A 19697-nucleotide genomic window follows, 5' to 3' on the forward strand; every position below is an offset into this window, starting at 1 on the left:
TGTGGCTTGTATAATTCCCATTTTGGGCGATCACAACTATTGGAATTGTATTTTCTGACTATTAACCATATATTTCTAATTTTTGTTCTCTACATCGCTTTGGATCCACTAAATTGAATTATGCTACTCTGATTGCTCATGTGAAATAAATGTGAATCTGACTGAGGTCACACGTGCGTTTTCATTTGGTTAACACCCGGGAACTCGGGATCGAAGTCTATGTACTCGGGTGTTGATTTTCGGGGCGTTACAGCCTGCTTTTGACAGGAGGCTTCTCTTTTCTTTTCTTTTTTCACAAACTTTAAAATGAAGGAGAGCACATAAACTTCTATGGGAGAGATGGATAAGGATGCAAGTTTAAGAGACCGGTATCCAGATTTCTTGAAACAAGCAAGTGAGCCAACAAGTGCTTTCAAACTACCTTGTATTGCAACCACTTTGCCAAGGAATTTAAGAGACTTCTTCCTGGTTGGACTTGTTTTTGAAAGTAAGAAACAAAAGACTATCAATATTTACCCATGATGAACCCTATTGGATGCATCGCGCATGTGTCCATTGAAATTCACTAGTACCAAAGAAATTAATGTCTCAGGCCAACATCACCATAGCGCATTAGTAGAAAGGTTGAAGCAACAATGAAATCTGAATGTGAAGAAGAGGTCAACCACAGTTTCTTTTTAATATTATTACAAGACTAACATATGCAGAAGCCCAGAGGCCAAAGAAAAACTACTACATGGTAGAAAGGCTGAAACAATGATGAAATCTGAAAGTGCAGAAGAGGTCAACCATGATGCCTTTTTAATATTATTACAAAACTAACATATGCAAAAGCCCAAAGGGCAAATAAAAAATACGAAGTGGTGATCAGAGTTCCCAATACACGAGAATTGTTTCTAAAACCCCCTCTTTTGAAAGAGAATCAATAACTTCTTTAGTCTATCTTTCCACTTGTTTAAACGATATATTTGATCAAGAGGAATGTTCAAAGATTTTATTTACAATTTAAGAAAGCTTCACGACTTCAGTTTTTTTTTTTTTTTTGAAGAGTGAAAGAATTATATTAAAGAAACTGCTAGCAATCACTAGGCGGGAAGAGAAACAACATAAGCGCCCGTGAGTAGACAAAACACAAAACGCCTTTACAACTTAGTTCAATCAGACAAAATATGAGAAATCTCCACCACCACCGCTTGAAGAGACCACGAATGATTACGAAAACGGCAATGATTTCTCTCCCCATATAGACCACCAAATCACCAGCAACATCAACTGCCATCTCGACCGAGATTGCTTCCCCCCACCGCCTCCATGCCAAGCCCAAAGGAGATCCCGAGCCAACTTAGGCATCACCCAATTGACTCCATGCACCGCTAGAAGGTGACACCACACTTCACTGACAAAAGGGCAAAAGCTGAATAAATGATCCACATATTCAGCATCTTGATTGCACATACAACACGTGTTTGGGATCAACAATGATCTCTTTTGAAGATTGTTGATTGTGAGGACCTATTCCTCCCCACAAGCCATGTGAATGCCGCAACTTTGGGCGGTGCACCATAAAACCAAAAGTGGAAAGCCTGCCGCGCTTGAGCCTCTTCAACCTCGAGAAAAATCATTTTTTTTAAGGACTTGATCAAGAACCAACCAGAGCCCTGGATCTGCCACACCAAGAAATCCGAACCACCTCTCGGGCGAAAGAACTGCGAACAGCTAAGCAGAGCAATGCACTCATCATCCTTGATATCCGACAAATTCCTCCTACGAGGAGCCCAGATGATAAATGAGCCGCAAAGAGAGAAGCATTTCGCCATCGTCAAATCCGATGAAGTCGTTAAGCTAGCCAGAGAGGGAACGTCACATTACAAGGGATGTTCATTACACCAGCAATCTACCTAGAAATGAACTCTTGTGCCACCCCCCACAGAAAACTTCACACCTTTCCAAAAGGAATCTCTTAGAGACATAATCGATTTCCAAATATGGGAAGCCTTGTAAAGAGAGGATTGTTTGGTCTCTCAACCCCTTGGAGCAGTACCGTACTTGGAAGCAAAAATATCCCGCCAAAAAATATCTTGTTCTAAAGCAAACTGCCAAAGCCATTTTCATATGTGCCTTAAAACTCACAAAACTACATCACCTTCAGAAAACAGCCTACACACCTCCCATTTCAAAAGATGAAACTTAAAACAGTCTTCTGAACCCCTCCATAGAAAATCCCTTCTAAGTTTTTCCAATCTGACTAGAACGACCTGCAGACATCTAAACAATGACATAAAATAAAGCAACATATTCGAAAAAGTTGCTTTAATCAAAGTGAGAAGACCACCGAAAGAAAGATAGCGGCTCCTCCACTTAGCTAATTTCCACTCATTTCTTTTTATCACCCTATCCCACAGATGAATCGGCAGTTTCCCAATATAGAGAGGGAGACGAAAAGAAATTGCTTTGCAACCGAAGGAATTTGCTAGCTGAATGGTCTCATCGATTTCACAACTTTGTTAGCCTCTCTTCCTACATGTTTAAACAAGGGGAACATTCATAGATTTCATGAAAGACGTAAGAAAGCTTCCACAACTCAGAATTTCTTAGCAGCCCATCTAACCACATTCTCGGTGTCCCCGGCAATTATAATCCTTCTAGAGAATGAATCGGAAAGAATTCTACGCCTTAAGAAAATTAACCTCAGTGGTATTTGAGTCCCCCCCCCCCCCCCCAAGGCTGAAGAAAGAGTTCCAAAATGCAGCATTATCATCTCCAACAGCACCACCAATACTATAAGTCCACGGATTTCTGAGTGAAAATCATCAAAAACGAGTTTTCTAACACCTGAAGGAGATGGTCTCCACCCAGCAGTCATTTTTCTAGTAGCAGGCTCACTCCCAATGACGACTTCCTAATTCCTTAATAAAGATGTAACTAAGGGCATGCCATTCTAAAAATAATAAAAAATAAAAATAAAAACGTGTGTGGGTTTTTATGCAATACCTTTGAATTGAAAAAGTTTTGGCAGAATCCTAGTTTTCCAACATTTGCACAAAGAAAAAAGCATGGAATTCATTTTCCTTGTCCATACTTATCCACAAAGAACACAGTAATCAATGTCTTCCAAAAAAATGGACAATAATTTGATTGTCTTTCTCAAGTGGCAAAACAAGGTGACCATTCACAAAGCCTCACTAATAACAATAAATTGAGGGCCTACCTGCTTTGTTTCCTCTCACTCGCCCCCATCCGTATCCCATCTTGCAATTGCCACCCTCTATCCCATCTTGTAATGGCACCTCAATCTGACGGGCTGTTACAGGCCTGTTACAAGCCATTTTTTTTTCCAGAATGGGTGTTACAGCCTTGTATCGCATCGCATAACAAGTCACAATGTTACCATAATGTTACGGTCGTTACATTACCATTTTTAAATCCCATGACTTGGAGGAGGATGCGGTGACGGAGTTGGAGATGGAGGTGCCGATACAAGATGGAAGGGAGGAGGCGGAAATTGCAAGGAGATGAAATATGGAAGGGAGTGAGTGGGAGGAAACAAACTGCTCTGTAATGCACCACTATGGGTCAGTAACAGTCCGGTACAGAGCCATAATGGCCATTACGGCCATGGACGGTATTGTAATGGCCACAAGGTTGGCCATTACAGCCACCATTACCATTATTGAATACCTTATCTCCAACAGACACATATCGTCTTCCTGTATTCTTGTCCACAGGTATGTTTATTTGATTTTTTTTTCCCTTTTTTTCATTTTTTTTTTAAAAAAAAAAATCAAGAATAAAGGGGTTCCACTTTCATGTCATATTTCATCATTGCAGCAAGCATCTCCTTGCAATATCCATCTCTATCTCATTCCCTCTTCCATTGGCACCACCTGCATCTCCAACTCCATCATTGCATCCTCCATCCTTCCATTTTTATTTTATTTTTTACTCTCTTTTTTTCTTTTCCTCCAACAAAGACCAGTCATCCTCCACCGTCTAACACAGCAAAAACACTTTTTTTTTTCATTGACTCTCTACTAAGACACCTTGAAAAGTTCTCAATGAAAGCCCACTCCACATATTTAGCATTTTTACCCAAACATTATGGTAGTAAACTTCTCATGCCTGGCTAAGATCCAAGAGTTGTTTGAGGGTTGGCTAAGTGGTCCTTTCAAGGAGACAGTTAAGAATGAAAGGAGGATAAGGCTTTAAAGATTATACAGTTTCCATCCTTCTACAGTGCTTAGAAAAGGATTTTGGCATGTTTCATAGAAAATATTCCTGTGATTGAGGATGCATCGTTTGCCACTCTTTGGGAAGACAGGTCAAATCATGTGGCGATGCATCATATGCCACTCCTTGGGAAGTTAAAAAATGAAAGAAGCTACATCATTCTATGTTAACGGAAAATATTCAAGTTACCATGACACAATTAGAAAAGAGTTTCAGAATGTGCAAATCAAGGATTGCACAGAGGTGGAAGCAGACTTCATTATCTGGGGATCAATTACAGTAGACCATCCGAGGGGGTGACTAAACTCGATATCGGGGGAGTTACTCAGGCAATCCAGCCTTGATAGGATTTGGAGTTCTTCACGATCATAAAAATGTCTTTTCTTTCTCTCTTTTTTTCGCTGCAGCCCCATTGATGTGAAAGATCTGATATCATGTTGGACAGTTTTTTCTTTTTCTTTTCTTTTTTTTTCTTTTTTCTTTTGGCAATTTTACTATTAGTAAGGGGAGTACTTCTAATATCAACGAAATAAGAGGTTAAGAACATCCAATAGATTTGACAATAGGGATATGCTCCATCTACAGTATGAATTCATGATTTGAACGGTTAAGATTTGGTACATACGCACTGCGTGTAATGGTTGCAATGTACATGCCCATGAAGGGCCAAGCTCCTGCAGCACATCAAATATGGTGGTGAACAATAACTGTACTCTCACCCAAGAAAAATTATAAAGGGATAATGGTATCCTGAAATGCAAAAGCACACCTGGCTTTTGGTAGATGTGCATCAGAAGCATGTAGCTCTGATGTGCACACACATGAGTGATCATGCGTTGGCAGTGCATAGAATATGGTTGCGAACCATTGTCGTCGTCTAACACAGTTAAAAAACACAATGAATCACACTCGATTGGATTTTGAGTCAACTCGGCAAAAACTCATTGACATCGAGTTCCCATCAAGTCACAATCGAGCAGGAGATTTCCTTGCAAAGACTGGAAAAGGGAATGGATTCTTCCTCTCTTGACATTGCCAGGCTTCAGAAGCTCCTTGAGGATCACCTAATTCCCTGTTTCCCTTTCAGTGGAACAATGAGGAACTGGAAGGAGATCCTAAGGAAGAAAGGCAAATATGTTCCCAATCAAGTGATGGTAACAGTGTTTGTGGATTGCTACCCGACAGATTGGAGTGGAGACGACCTTTACTACGACCTTGGCAAATACAGGAATGCGGTCGACATCACCATTCCGACTTATCACAATCACAAGACCAGAGATGTTAGAGGATTTTCCTTCGTTAGATAGGAAGAGGCAGCAAATGCAGTTGACACTTGACAGCCTTGACGGAAGATGCGTGCTGGGCAGTAAATGAAAGCAAATATTGCAAAATACAGGCCTGAAGTCCTACAACAAATACAAAGGGGGAAGTCTGTCAGAACTCCAAAGGAGAAGGAAAAAAGCTCGGGGGTGATGTAGAAATAAAAGCAGACTCAGGAAGATGGGTGAGAGCCACTGTGAAGGTAATCGATCAAACATAGATGCAGAAGAGGGTTCATCAAAGAAAGATGATGCACACAAAACCTTACCAGCTCTTAACATATGAACAATGAAACCTGTCCTTAATAGGATGGTACTGTGAAAGGAGATCTGCCAACTCCACCAACTCAATAGAGCATCACAGTGAAATCTTAAGTGCAGGAAGGGAGGAAAATAGTTACAGTATACCCAATGGCTTATGATTATCTTGGAAAGTAAACTCTCTTCTTGGAAAGGTAAACTCCTTTCCCTTGGAGGCAAATTAACTATAATCAATTGTCTAACCTCCCAGTATACTAGTATGCATGTCCCTATTTCAATGTGCTAAATCAGTGTTGGCTAAGATAGACAAACTGCGTAGGGATTTCCTTTGGCAGGGTGGATCTGATGTGAGAAATTCCCCCTTTTGAATTGGAAAGAGGTGTGTTCCATACTCTTGGGGGGGTGGGGGGGTGGGGTATTAAACACCTTGATTTGGTTAATGTAGCGTTCCTCAAGAAATGGGTTTGGTGGTTTGCCACCGAGGAAAGCAGCTTGTGGAGATCTCTAGTGGCTGCCAAATACAGGATAACCCCAATGGGCTGGTGGATTTAAAAATCCTCCTTTTATCATGATCATACAAGGAAAGGCATCAATGGAACAACCATCTCGGTTTTCAATTGATCAAAATTCATGGTGGAAGAAGGGAAGAGAATCAGATTTTGGGTTGATCCCTGGTTAGGTGATCAGCCCCTGATCTCTTTTTTCCCGGAGCTAGCTTCTCTAAGCCCGGATATTGATATCCCGGTGGCCTCTTGCTTTTCTTTAAGTGGTGAGGAAAAGAACTGAATGGCTTCCCCCTTTTAGAAGAAATTTGCATGATAGAAAAATAGATCCTTAGTTTCACTTATCTCTTTTGCAGGGTCACCTCTTCTCCCACAACAAGAAAGACTATTTACTAGAAGTTATCTGCATCGGGGTTTTTACGGTGCAATCCTTTTACAAGGATTTAGTGCATTCTGGTCCTCCGCTCCACCGAAGCCCTTCTTGTGAGGTTTGGAATTACAGTGCTCCTCCCAAAATCTCAGCTTTTGGATGGCTGGTGAGTAAGAATAAAGTGTTAACAATTGACAACCTTCGTAAAGCAAGGAATGATTCTCCCCAACATTTGCCTGCAGTCGATCATCTTTTCTTACATTGTCCTTTCATGGCTGGAGTCTAGGTTGGGGTCCATGGCATGGCATCTGTTTACTGGGTCATGCCCTGTATCATTGAAGATCTTTTCCTTGGCATTCAATAGATGGAAGAAACCTTGGGAGGAAATGATGGAGACTCAACGTGTTAGCAGTCTTGTGATCGATTTGGGGAGAAAGAAATGACCGATGTTTCCGAAATAAAAGCATTGTGATAGCAGGGGTCTTCAACAGAGACGTTCAGCTCTTCAGGGATTGGACACCTTGAGGGGGTTCCAGCTGGGGGGTTGGTTTGTTGTTATATTCTTACTAGCTTAAGGTTTCTGTAGGTTTTTTATCGGTTTGCTTCTGGTTTTTTGTTTTCTTGTTTTGCTTCTCTTTCTTTTCTCCCTTTTTTGTTGTTCCTTCCTGCCTTCTTCTTCTTCTTCTTCTTCTTCTTCTTCTTCTTCTTTTAGCCTAATAAAGTATCATCTTTCAAAAAAAAATTTGATTATCTTCAAAGGCGCCCATCCCGAAATCTCATTTTGACAGTAAGATCTGATCATCACACAAACAAGGAGATTGCAGAATGTGTGGGCCTTAGATGGGGATTGAAGATGGAAGACTTTTCAATCATATATCTAAGTGGCTGGCATCGGTGGCCTGTGGTGGAGCCAGCAATCTCAATAGAAAGGTTGCTGGAAGGAAGATCTTTTGCCCATGGAGCCGATATGTCATACGCAAAGGTGGCCGGAATGGACGCCTCTTCCATTCAAAGCTTTTCTGGGTTTGAATGGGTGGCAATAGGGAAGTGTTAGAAGACTGAAAGGGTAATTTTGACAACAACATGTTTACTGAGCAGGCTCTCTCATATAACAAAAGAAAGAGGGGTGTGGGGTCCATGCCTTGTCTGGTAAAGCAGAGATCCGAGCCTCTAATTGTGAGAAGGATAGAGGTGGCCCTGCTGCTAGGACCTGTTCCCCCTCATCTTTTATATCCCTTCAGACTCGCACATCTTCCCAGGAATTGTCATGTTCACAGCACAAGCACAGTTTCAATCCCAGCAGCAAATAGCTTCTTCGGATGATGACAGACTGACAGTGACAGACATGGCATTTCAGAGGCTCCGACCCCATTCCGTATGTTGTTGGAGTTTGATGAGTCATAAAGGTAATTCCAAATTTGAATCAAGGGTTTCAGCAAATCCAATCGCCAGAGTCTCAAAAGGACAAGAAGGCATTCCTGGAATTAGTTGAGTTGGAAGGTCAGTTGATTTGGAAGAAGCATGAAGGAATGCTATGAGCTTGTCCAGTTTGCTGAAGACGGAGAGAAGAGAAACTAAAAAAAATGATAAAGCAAAGGTGTATAGAAGGAAACTCAAAGGCAACCATGAATTTCATAATTTGAAATCGCCAGTAAATTATGATAAGGGTCAAGAGATAGCAAATGGATAAGCGATGTTGGACAGTGAGGCGCTTTCAGCATTAAGCTAGGGCCGAGATCAAGCGGGACATGCCCAGTGGAGTCTTATCATGGAACATCAGAGGGTTGGGGCTACCCAATCAAAAGGACAAATATAAAAGAAACATGTTGGGTACACAAGATACATGCAGTGGCACTCCATGAGACTAAAATGCAGGCAATAAACACAGCTTCTTCAATCAATCTGGGGAGCTTGAGCTTCAGACTGGGTGGATCTTGATTCTCATGGTGCCCCATGTGGTACTGTTGTTGGGTGGAAACCATCGCAGCATATCACAGCTGATATACATGTTGGAAGGTTCTCAGTCTGTACCGTTTAAAGGAAGGCATTCGGAACTTTTCTTGGGTTTCAACAGTAGTTTACAGGCCCTGCTCTCAGAAATCAAGAGCTGAACTTTGGCAAAAACCTTATCGAGTCAACTAGCTGCAGAGAGGGGGGGGTTTGTTTAATGAAAGAGGAGGGTGCAGGATTGATGCTGGAATAAGAAGGTTTTCAAACCCAATGGGGAGCCAGGGGCTGATTGACTTGCTGCTAGGTGGATGCCGTTATACATGGTCAAATAACCAGGATAGTCCACCAATGTCTCAGTTGGATAGATTTCTGATTTTTTTTATTTTTTTTTTTTTTGGGGGGGTGTGGGTTTAATGAAAGAGGAGGGTGCAGGATTGATGCTGGAATAAGAAGGTTTTCAAACTCAATGGGGAGCCAAGGGTTGATTTACTTGCCGCCAGGAGGATACTGTTATAAATGGTCAAATAACCATGATAGTCCAGCAATGTCTTAGTTGGATAGATTTCTGATTTTGGGGTACTGGGAGGATCACTTTCTAGGGACACACAGATTGGATTCCCAAAACTAGCCTCAGATTATACTGCCCAATAGTATTGGAGACTCAATCTGAATCATAGGGTCCCATACCATTTCGGTTTGAATAGATGTGGCTAGAGGAGGAAGGCTTTGCTGATACGATTCAAGAATGGTGATCAGTTACAGTAATCGATGAATGGGCCAGTTTCAGATTATCGATTAACTTAAAAAGGTTGAAAGAATTCATTAAACATGATCACTTTAGGCCAGTGGAAGAGGCCAAAATTGACATCCTACAGGAAATCCACACACTGAACTATGCAACTCTCCACAGAGGAATGGAACAAGTGAGGTTTTGAGGCTGGAATATTCAAGAAAAGCTCATTAAAAGGAGATCATGTGGATACAGATTGTGGGAAGTTCAACTAAATGATAGTGACAAGAGGCACCAAATACTTTCACAGTATTCTCAAGGAGAAGAACAAACAGAATCCATTGCCTTAGAAGTCAATGGGTACAGAATGGAAGGCAAGGTAGAGATTTGCGACAAAATAGTTGAATTCTACAAATGCATCTCAACAATGGAAAAATGGGACCAACCAAGCCTTGACAATTTAGATTAATGGCCGTTGAGGAAGTAGAGCAGTGCGGTGTCCAGCCAAGGAAAGGACAACGCACAGGGCCCAAAGGATTCTCTTTGGCTTTCTTCCAAGTATTCTAGGACATTGTAAATAAAAAAAAAAAAAAAAAAAAGATGTGGAGGACTTCATCTCAAATTTCGCAGTAGGGGAGTGCTCACAGAAGGCTTGGCACCTTAATTGCCCTTATTCTTGGGCACAGAAGCAGGGTTCTGCAGTGATGGAGAGGGTTGAATAATCAGTGTAGTTGGAAGCGGTTTCAATTGAAACCAGCTGAAAAACGTATGACCGCACATTGGCCTTTGACTTAATAGTCACAATCGTTTTGAAGCTAAAAAACGTATGCATGCTAACACAAAACAGCTTTTCAACCGTTGCTTGCTGAGCTTTAGCACTCGCTTTATCAAATGAAGCATGGAGAGGAAGTGTTGGCGCCTCACCGTAAACAAATGACTTAAGCAAAGTTTACTAAAGCCGATAGATTGAGGTAAATGGTAGGTCATGCTCGACAGAGAGGTTGAGGTGTGATAGACCGTATTCGAGCTATAGCCCGAAACAGAAGGAATTTTATCTAAGCTAAGCCACCAGCCCAAGAAAGAGCGGATTCTAGTTCCCAAGCCTAGTTCCCAGAAAGAGATAGGTTTGAATCCCCTCTGCCTATTAGGAAGGAGTCTCTTGATCTGCCTACTTCCTTCTCATCATCAGCACGAGATACATTTTCTGACCTACTTGCTTTTTCATTTGACTTGCCCTTCTTCCCTGAACTAGAAATCCTAGAATAGAAGTCACTTTCCTGCTGGATCTAAAAGTTACTTGTGCCTAGCAGTTAACTCCGCCTGCTACCGCTAACTGAAAGAGAACCGGTACCGCTCAATAGAGGAAGCCGACATGTATGGTTTTTCCTTCCTGAACATCGACTTTCACTGTCACTAGCGCTTTCCCCTTGAACTAAACTTGATTCCAACACATCAGCTTTAGAGCTAAACTGCCGAAAGACAAATCTCATCACAGCACCTGAAAAGCAAGGAAGGGTTGGGGATGGGACCCTAATTGAGTGAATTGATTAATCATCACCATTACTTTGACTCGAGAACAAAACAGAAAAGACAGAAGAAGCAAAACATTTAATATAAGCAATCACCTATGCCTTAAAAGTTAAACTAAGTTTACCTTTAGAGCAACTTGCCCTCAATTACAGGCTAACCAAAAGCTACAAAAGTTAGTACACAATTCGACAAGCAAACCAAATGGGAATCAATCAATCAAGACACTAGTTAGTAGCAGAAATGATCTAAAACCTTCCCTCATTTTTTTAAGGGTACCTTCCCTCATTTAATGAGAATTGTTTCTCTTTGAAGTCAAAAAAAAAAAAAACCTAGACCACAGAACTAGAAGTCCATGCAACACCTTCTCTGCAGAATCAAACAAGGAAACCCTCTCTTTTCTTATCCGCTTGACCTTCCATGGTACTCTTCCCCTCCACAAATCTAGCGCATCCCCTGCAACACTCACTCTCCCTGATCCACCACCTCTAATACCGGACACAACTATAGTGAACTTGTCAGAAGGAAACTCTCTTTGGCCTTTTAGCAACGAAAAAGCTTGAATGATGAAAGCCCCATCTACTGACAAGGCAGACTTCTTTTGAGCATAAAGAGCAAATAACTGTCATTTATGGAGAACTGATGTTCTCACATTAGAATTCAAAGCTCAGTTGTGGACCTAAAAATAGAGTGATCTATCGCTCTTTTGACGATAAAAACCTTGTATCACACCTGTATAAGTGTTCACACCTGCACTAATACTGCCCTTAATGTGCAAATTAAATGGCCAATACACGCCTCCCACTCTACCGCTGATTTTCTCAAAACTCGAAATGCATGGAAGGGAAGCGCATCGTAAAGCGTAAAGGCAAGTTGCTTAAAAGCTCTTAGAAATGAAAAGCACTCCTAGCATATAAGGAATTCTCTTTGATCTAATTTACTTGCCACCTACGGAAACTAATCCACTATGTTCCCTAAGCCTAACTATCCTTACAGACCTCTAACAGTCCCTTACCGCCTCGCCCGACAAGAGACACTTTATCACTGCCAAGGTGTTCAATAGCGATAACGGTAGCCATAAAGGCCACCGCCGTTAGCATTACGATACAGGTCATAACGACTGTTACAGCTTCTTCTTCTTTTTGAAAAAAAAAATAAAAATCTGTTTCGGGACCATTACGGGGCCGTTACAGGCAATTTTTCCTGTAACGGTAGTTACAACCCCATAACGCGTAATGGTTATGGCCTTCACCATTACGTAACACCCGTTACGTAATTGTGTTTGTAACACCTTGATCACTGCACCTGCAGTGGGCTAAGAGCAAGAGAAAGCAAGAGTTGGATTCCTTCCTCAAGAGCTAGTCTCAATGTGTGAGGTTCGCTTGCAATTATCTAATTGCCCTAAAGTCTCAGGGCTAGCTAATGAAAAAAGAGATTTTTTGTTCATGATCTCCGTCTTATGCGAAAGTAAGGAAAAGATTTGATTCATGCACTTTCCCTTCTCTTCCTAATTATTCAAGATGGAGTACTTCTAGCTCTGCTTGCCCTAAATAAGTGAATTGATCAATTATGCTTAAATGGCTTCAGGTTAATCAGTCTTATTAGCAGCGCGTACAAAATCCTTAGTAAGGCTGTAGTGTCGAGACTAGAGAGAGTTCTTGGGGGTGGTGTTTCCAAGGCACAGGTGGCTTTTCTGTTCAGTAAATCATAGATGATGCGCTCATCGGCAATGCTGATGCTAATTCAAAGCATGGAGAGAAACCAAGCGTGGAGTGTACACTTAACATGGAAAAAGCTAATGACCACATAGATTGGGTTTCGTTGCAATATTTGTTGCGGTGGATGGGCTTCGAGGTTAAATGGAGAAGTTAGATCGCAACGTGTCTTGTCAAATCACCACTTAGCGTCAATATAGGAAGGACTGATTCACGGTTTAGTGATTAGGAACAACTTAAAAACCTCCCATCTTCAATATGCAAACAATACCTCACTCTTTTGTGATGTGGAAGAAATAGGAGTGTGACCAAACTGCGAATGATAGTGAGATGGCTTGAGATTGTATCAGGGCAAAAAGTCGTCATGATGAAGGGTGAGATGCTAGGTATTTGTGTCCAAGAGGAGGGAGTAGTACATCTTACAGTAGTCTTTGGGTGCAAAGCAAGAGGCTTTTCGGCCAAGTACCTACGTCCTCCTCTATCCATTAGAAAACCTCTGAAAATGCTTTGGGATTCTGTGATTGAAAGATTAGAAAGAAAGCTATCGGCCTAAAAAAGCATCAACTGCTAGGAGGTCGATTGACACTTATAAAAGCAATCAAATCAAATATGGCAATTTATGTCTAGATTTCAATGTCCAAAGAATGTTATTCAAAGCATTGAGAAACTGCAAAGGGATTTCTTGTGGAAAGGAATGGAAGTAAAAAAAAAGTTCCATCTAATGGGATGGCGACGTTTGCAACCCATTGCAATTTGGGGGTATGGGTATCAAAGATCTCAAAGTAATGAATTGCACCCTGCTTGGTAAGTGGCTCTGGAGATTCGGATTAGAATCCAATAGTCTATGGAGACAAATTGTAGCTCACAAAGATGGTATTTAGGGGGAAGGGGAAGGATGGTTGGCAACTAATTCTTCAATATACAAGACTTTGGGCATTTAGAAAGCATTCATGCATAATACAATTGATTTTAAAAGAGGAGCAGCATTTTCTATAAGAAACAGAGCTAAGATAAGGTTTTGGGAGGACTCTTGGATTGATGACAGACCTTTTTGTTTAGACTATGCTAGAATGTACAATTTAGCACTTAACAAAGGGGAATTGGTGTTCCATGTTTCAGAATATTGGACAGGGGGATATCTTGGTCTCTGGTGTTCCAAATAAACCTTAGTGATGAGGAGGTTGATGAGTTCATTAGGTTGCATCCACAGCTTCATAATTTCCTCATGGTTTCTATGGCCATCAATAGGTAGAGATGAAAAGGGGAAAAATAGGTTTTTTTCTTCGTTAAATTATTCTACTATCGAATTAAGTAGGGGAGAGAGCACTTCACAGACCCTTTGACCTGCTTATGGCGATTTCCCGGCCTCCCAAGGGTTGTTTTCAAGTGGTTAGTTGCAAAAGGACAAAGTTCTAACCATCAAACATTTGTGGAACAAAAGGATAATAATTACGATTAGGTGCCCCCATGCCTTACAGATGTGGAATCGGTAAACCATCTATTCGTACATCGTAAGTGTTTCAACAATAAACGAATGTATTTTTATTTTTTTTGGGGATTATCATTCAATAATAACAAAGAATATAGAAGAACATTCATCATCAAATGTGTTTTATTGATTCTAGAATTCATTTACATCCTCATATTTCCCTTGATTCCAATATAAAGTACAAAACATTAAGTAAAATCATATGGGACAGTCCGGATGATGATTTCAACAATATTCCGACTTGCGATGCACTCATTTCGATGAAAGAAGTGTTGCGCAAGTCCAAGAATCTTTTGTTTCTCCTTTTATTCATCTCAAATGACGATCCTTTCAAGGAATGACTAAATTCCAATGAGAATTGCAAAATATCTAAAAAATCCGATAGCATGTATGTGTTGTCTACATTGAATACACGCAACAGAGCCTTGTTGCGAGGGCAGGCGCAATAGGACCCTATTGTGCAACAGCAGTCAAGCACAATGGGTCTTCGGCCTCTTCTTCCTCTTTCTTCTCCTTCTCAGAATGCCTTGCAAAAGTATTTGGGAGATCCTCTAAGAGCTCCGAACTTGCATCTGCCTTAAATGAGGGGGTGGATGGGTATTTATATGCATCCACACGTGTGAAATCTCAAATCTTATGTTGCATGGCCCACTATGCGCAACAGACCACTTTTACGCGCATAATGAATCACAGATCAACATATGTTGCGCGGTCAAGCGCAACATGTCTTATTCTGCTATATCACTTACTCTTTTCTCTTCCTTTTCTTCTTGAATCTTCTTACTTCCATAGCTCCTTTACTAATTTTGTGCTCCAACAGTAAGTTAGCCTCTTTGGTGAGGAGGAAAATTATTAAGCTCTTTAAAATGTGATATTGATGGGTGACACATGGATCAATCGAGAGAGAAGCACGAGCTTGGCTTTGGGGGCTCGAGGCAAACGAAGGAAAATATTATGGCGCATAGCTCTCCTAGCAGTGCTTTAGTCTATTTGGAGGAAAGAAACAATGGGACGTTTAACCCAAAAAAAAAAAAAAAAAAGGCAGGAAGCCGATGGGGTCTAAGAGCAAAAGGACATGTTTATGGGCTTCCTGGATCCACAACTTTAAGGGATGTAGCAAGGAAGAAATTTTGGGAACCATTGGAGAATGTTGATGTCAATGTTCTTTAGGTTGTTGTTGGCTTGATTTCTCATCACCCCTTCAGCTCCTTGTACATTTTTTTTAGTTTTAAAGAATCTTAGTTGCCTTTGAAAAACAAATAGATGATAAAAAATTGTTGTTGAGTTGTTTCAAGATTTTCCAAATCCATCCAAATTTTCCAATATTTTTAGATTTTTCTTTCGATTTTCCTAGAGTTTCCAAATCGTTATCCTTATCTTTTATACTTTTAATACTTTATATGTCTGATAAAAAAATTTAGCCTATTTCGAGGGCCATCTCGAGGGTAGGAGTGATGATTGGGAGCTCATTATCCTCGCCTAGGGGCCTCGAGGGAAAATTCTTTGGAATATGGCTATTTTGTTGAGTGATGGAGTTCTTGATTGGAAAGAAACGACTATTTTCAAAGGAAAGTCTCAAGTGGGTGGGTAGGTTGCAAAGAAGATCTTAAATCTTTTCTTGAGTGAAAGTGATTCAAGAAGTTTCCATTTTGATGTTCAAAGCGGAAGGATCATAGTGTGCCGTAAAGGCCATTACGTAAATGTAACGATGACAACCATTACATGTTACAAGGTCATAAAGGCCATAATAGCCGTTATGGAGAAAATGACCCGCAAAGGCCATTACTTACAACCCCCATAACGGCCCGTTATGGCCCTCGTAAAGGCCAAAACAGCCTCATAACGGTCCATTACAGGGTCGATACAAGTTTTTTGGATTTTTTTTGCAATAAAAATACGAGCGTAACAACCGTTATAGCCTCTGTAATGGACATTACACCCAGTATCGTAAAGGTAACGGTGGTGGCCATTACGACCACCATTACCGTTACGGAATACCTTGGGAAGGATGTTCTCCGCAGTGACTAGGAGAAGCCCAACTCACTACTTTGAAAGCACCTCCGATCAGCTGGATGAGTTTCAACTTTTAAGGGTACGCATCAGGGAACCTTGGACTCTAAGTGCCAGCAGAATTCTTCATTGACTACAATGGCTTCACTTTAATGGAATTCTTAGGGCCGGTGGGGCATAAACAATGTTGTTAAATGCATACGCTATCTCACGCGACCTAAGGGGTTTGTGCACATATGGGATCGCATAGCCCCCTGAACTAAAAAATTAAAAATTTTAAATTTTAAAAAAAAATTTAATGAAAAATGTGTAAAAATACTACAAGTGTAGGGAATTGTTTTTTTATTGTTTGATTACCAATTTCATAAAAAATTTTGTTATTTTTATTACATCTATTATACTATTAGACTATAACAAGTACTCAAATGAATACATATCTTAAAAAATGTATTGGAGTATTAGAGAGAGAGAGAGAGAGTACGCGAGTTAAGAGAGGTTGGGAGAATGAGTGTTAGAGAAGAGAGTGGGAGAGAGAGAGAGAGAGAGAGAGAGAGAGAGAGAGAGAGTAAGAGTTAAGAGATTGTATATTTGTATTAGAGTAAGAATATGAGCGTAAGAGAGAAATAGAGTAAGGAAAAAGAAGAGATATTTGGGGGGGGGGGGGGGATGACATAATCGCATAATCATGGGTTATGAGGTTGCATACTCATAAGGCCAAAAGGTCCAAAAATTGCATATGCCACTATGGCATATGCAGTCCATCCTCCCAAAATGGCATATGTGATCACATATGACAACAATGTGTATAACAATTCAATGTTCCTAAAATCCATGGCTTTGCTTCAAGCACGTAACATTGTGAAAAACTTTCTCTAACTTATCATTTTCTAAGGCAATTCCAGCAACATAAGTCAAGTGGCCCATGGAATTTCTTGCCATTAGCAGATGGCATATATTATCGAGGAAGTATGGGACCTTTACTTTGAATGAGACATGTCTTCTACTCAAGTGCCTAGAGAAGCCAACTCAGAAGTGCACTGCCTCCAAGGGCGGAGCTAGCAAGCTTGAGTTGGCCATTTCTTTAGAAATCATCATTAACTATCAAGTTTTTAATTTTGAGTTTTCCCAAGCTTTCCACCAAGTCATCAACTCTGACCGACTTCTACTCAAGTTTTTATTAGGTTTTCGAACCATGGTTTAAACCTATAAAAAATGAAACGGGGTAAGGACTATCTAGGGTTTAAGCTTGCCCAACATAGTAGTGAATCCCTCCCCCCCTCCCTCCTAAATAGGATATTGATGATAAACATCCTGCTGTACCTATCAAACAGGTACTTGGGATATTTGGGATGATCCAGCTATCAAAGCCTTCAGTTGGTCAGTTCTCTGTTCTTTCGGATAGACTGAGAGTGGAAGAGAACTCTTATAAAGCTGTCTCATGTTTTCAAAGAGAAGTTCCAGACCTTAGATGACCACAAATATCATTGAGGAGGCTGCACTTGGATGTCTTGAAAATGCAGCTGAATACAATTTCAGGCTGAAAAGCAATCAACCGCACATAGTGCTTGTGACTTTCCACTCTGCCCCAAACTCCATGACTAATCAATTGAGACTTCCAGATGTGACCTTCCTAGAGTTCTAAATTTTTTTTCATGTCACACACACGCACAAGTGTGTGTCTATAGATAGATATGTATATCTATCTATCTATCTATCTATCTCTTTCTCTGTGTGTGTATTGGAATCATGTTTCTCTTTAGGCAAATTATGTAGCAGATAGCATAGAGAAGGAAGTCATTTGTAAACCGTTCATTTGTATTCCCAGTCTCTGCTCCTCTTTTGATGTGTCTTCAGTCATGTCAATTATGATATAAAATAAATAAATAAATTGTCAGATTGGAAATATTCATGAAATTGATATTGCCCCGATAGCTGGACTATTGTAAGACCCAATTGAACTTTCAAAAGACTTTAGAGTAGAGATCATCACACTACCAAAGATGTCGGTCCCAGAATCAAAAAAGTATAACTCAATTATCAAAGAAAAAAAATGCACACCTTTATCCGAGAATTGCATGTATGAATCAACCTTCGACGATGGCGTGGGGCTCTTGTATGGTGCGTTCTTACTCCTCTCACGGAGCAAATCCTCAAGCTCCTTGTAGTACGACATCTTCGCTGATCCACTTCCTCTATCTTGTTGCTTTGCCTTCTTGAATTCCTTCAGCAGATTCCGCCACTTATCCGTGCACATTGTCGGCGACCGGTCGAACCCCTTTTCCCTCATCTTTGTCGAAATCTGCTCCCATAGATGCTTGTTTGACTTCGAAGTGTTGAAGAGATTGTCCACCTCTCTCCGCAAGTTGATGAGGCTCCGAGTCTCTTCTTGGACCCAGGTCTCTGCACGCTTCTTCGGTGCCTTCACCTCGTGATCTTCCCCACTGCTTTCAGCGAGAATCATCTGCTGTTGCTGTTGTTGAGGCGGTAAGCCGCCATTGCTGACCACTTCCATCATCATCTCTCTTCCCCCTTCCTCCTTGTAGAAATCAATGGGCCGCGGCTTCTCCGATAGATACATGCCTTAGGAGAGAAAGAAGAATTGCTCTAGAGAGAGAAAGAATGAGAGATAGCAAGAGAAAAGAGATGGGTTTTGAAAAGGAGTAGACGGGGAAGAAAACCCATATCTTGAATTTTGAGATTGAGCTAATTAAAGGTGGAAGCGGAGGGTGGAAGAGTGAGAGAGAGAAGCTGTTCTAGAGAGAGAAAGGAAGATTGAAGGAGAGAAAGAAGAGATGGGTTTTGTAAAGGGATAGGTAGAGAACAAAACCCATATCAAGTGTTTAGGAGATTGAATGAGAAGATCGTGGAAAGAGAAGAGGAAGCAAGAGAAGTGGACTGAAAGAGGGAGAGAGGGAGGTTAAAAGGGACTCCGATTGCGTAGTGTAGAATACAGCACCGAGGTCGTTGACGTGGTAAAGCACCGTGGCCCCCACCATGATGCATGTGTTATATCCACACCGTCCATCCATTTTCCCATATCGTTTTGGTGTACAATCCCAAAAATTATTCAGATCTAAAGCTCAGTTGGACCACACCACAGGAAGCACTGGGCATTGAATGCCTACCATTGGAAACTTCCGGGACCACGGAAGTTTTGGATGAAGCTGACATGGTGATATTTGTGTTTTACCTTAATTCCGGTCCCTGAGACCTTATGAACAGGTTCATGGCAAATAAACATCATGGTTGGCCTGAGAACGTTTCAACTATGTGTGCATCATTGTCTCACTCTTTCTGTTGTGCGGTCCACTTGAGCTATAAAGTACTTTTTTTTTCCTTTAGCTTACCCTTTAAGATACGTAGCAAAATGGATGGACTAGCAAAATGGATGGACGGTGTGGATATAACTCATACATCATAGAAAGACCAGAAGCACTTTCTAAACGGCAATGGGAAGAAAAACCGACGTCTTGGATTCTGAGATTGTGGTCGTCAGTCACGTAAAACCCAGGTGAGTGAGATGGTGGAGAGGGGTAGTCTTTTGAGCACGAGAGCTGTCTCTGACCATGGTTCTATTAAGAATCTAATGGGGGCGT

The 19697-nt window shown here is 41.0% G+C and overlaps 1 protein-coding gene across 1 annotated transcript in view; it reads right to left on the reverse strand.

Annotated features, from left to right (window-relative positions):
- LOC131246249 (trihelix transcription factor GT-1-like) overlaps positions 1 to 19000 on the reverse strand; it is a 53310-nt gene extending 34310 nt beyond the window's left edge. Inside the window, exon 1 of the mRNA XM_058246177.1 lies at positions 18160 to 19000. Coding sequence (XP_058102160.1) covers positions 18160 to 18679 — 520 coding nt within the window. The 5' untranslated portion in view covers positions 18680 to 19000. The remainder of the gene's footprint in view (positions 1 to 18159) is intronic.
- Positions 19001 to 19697: the final 697 nt, after the last annotated feature.

Source organism: Magnolia sinica, chromosome 5 (genome assembly GCF_029962835.1).
Source record: "Magnolia sinica isolate HGM2019 chromosome 5, MsV1, whole genome shotgun sequence".
Lineage (NCBI taxonomy): Eukaryota > Viridiplantae > Streptophyta > Magnoliopsida > Magnoliales > Magnoliaceae > Magnolia > Magnolia sinica.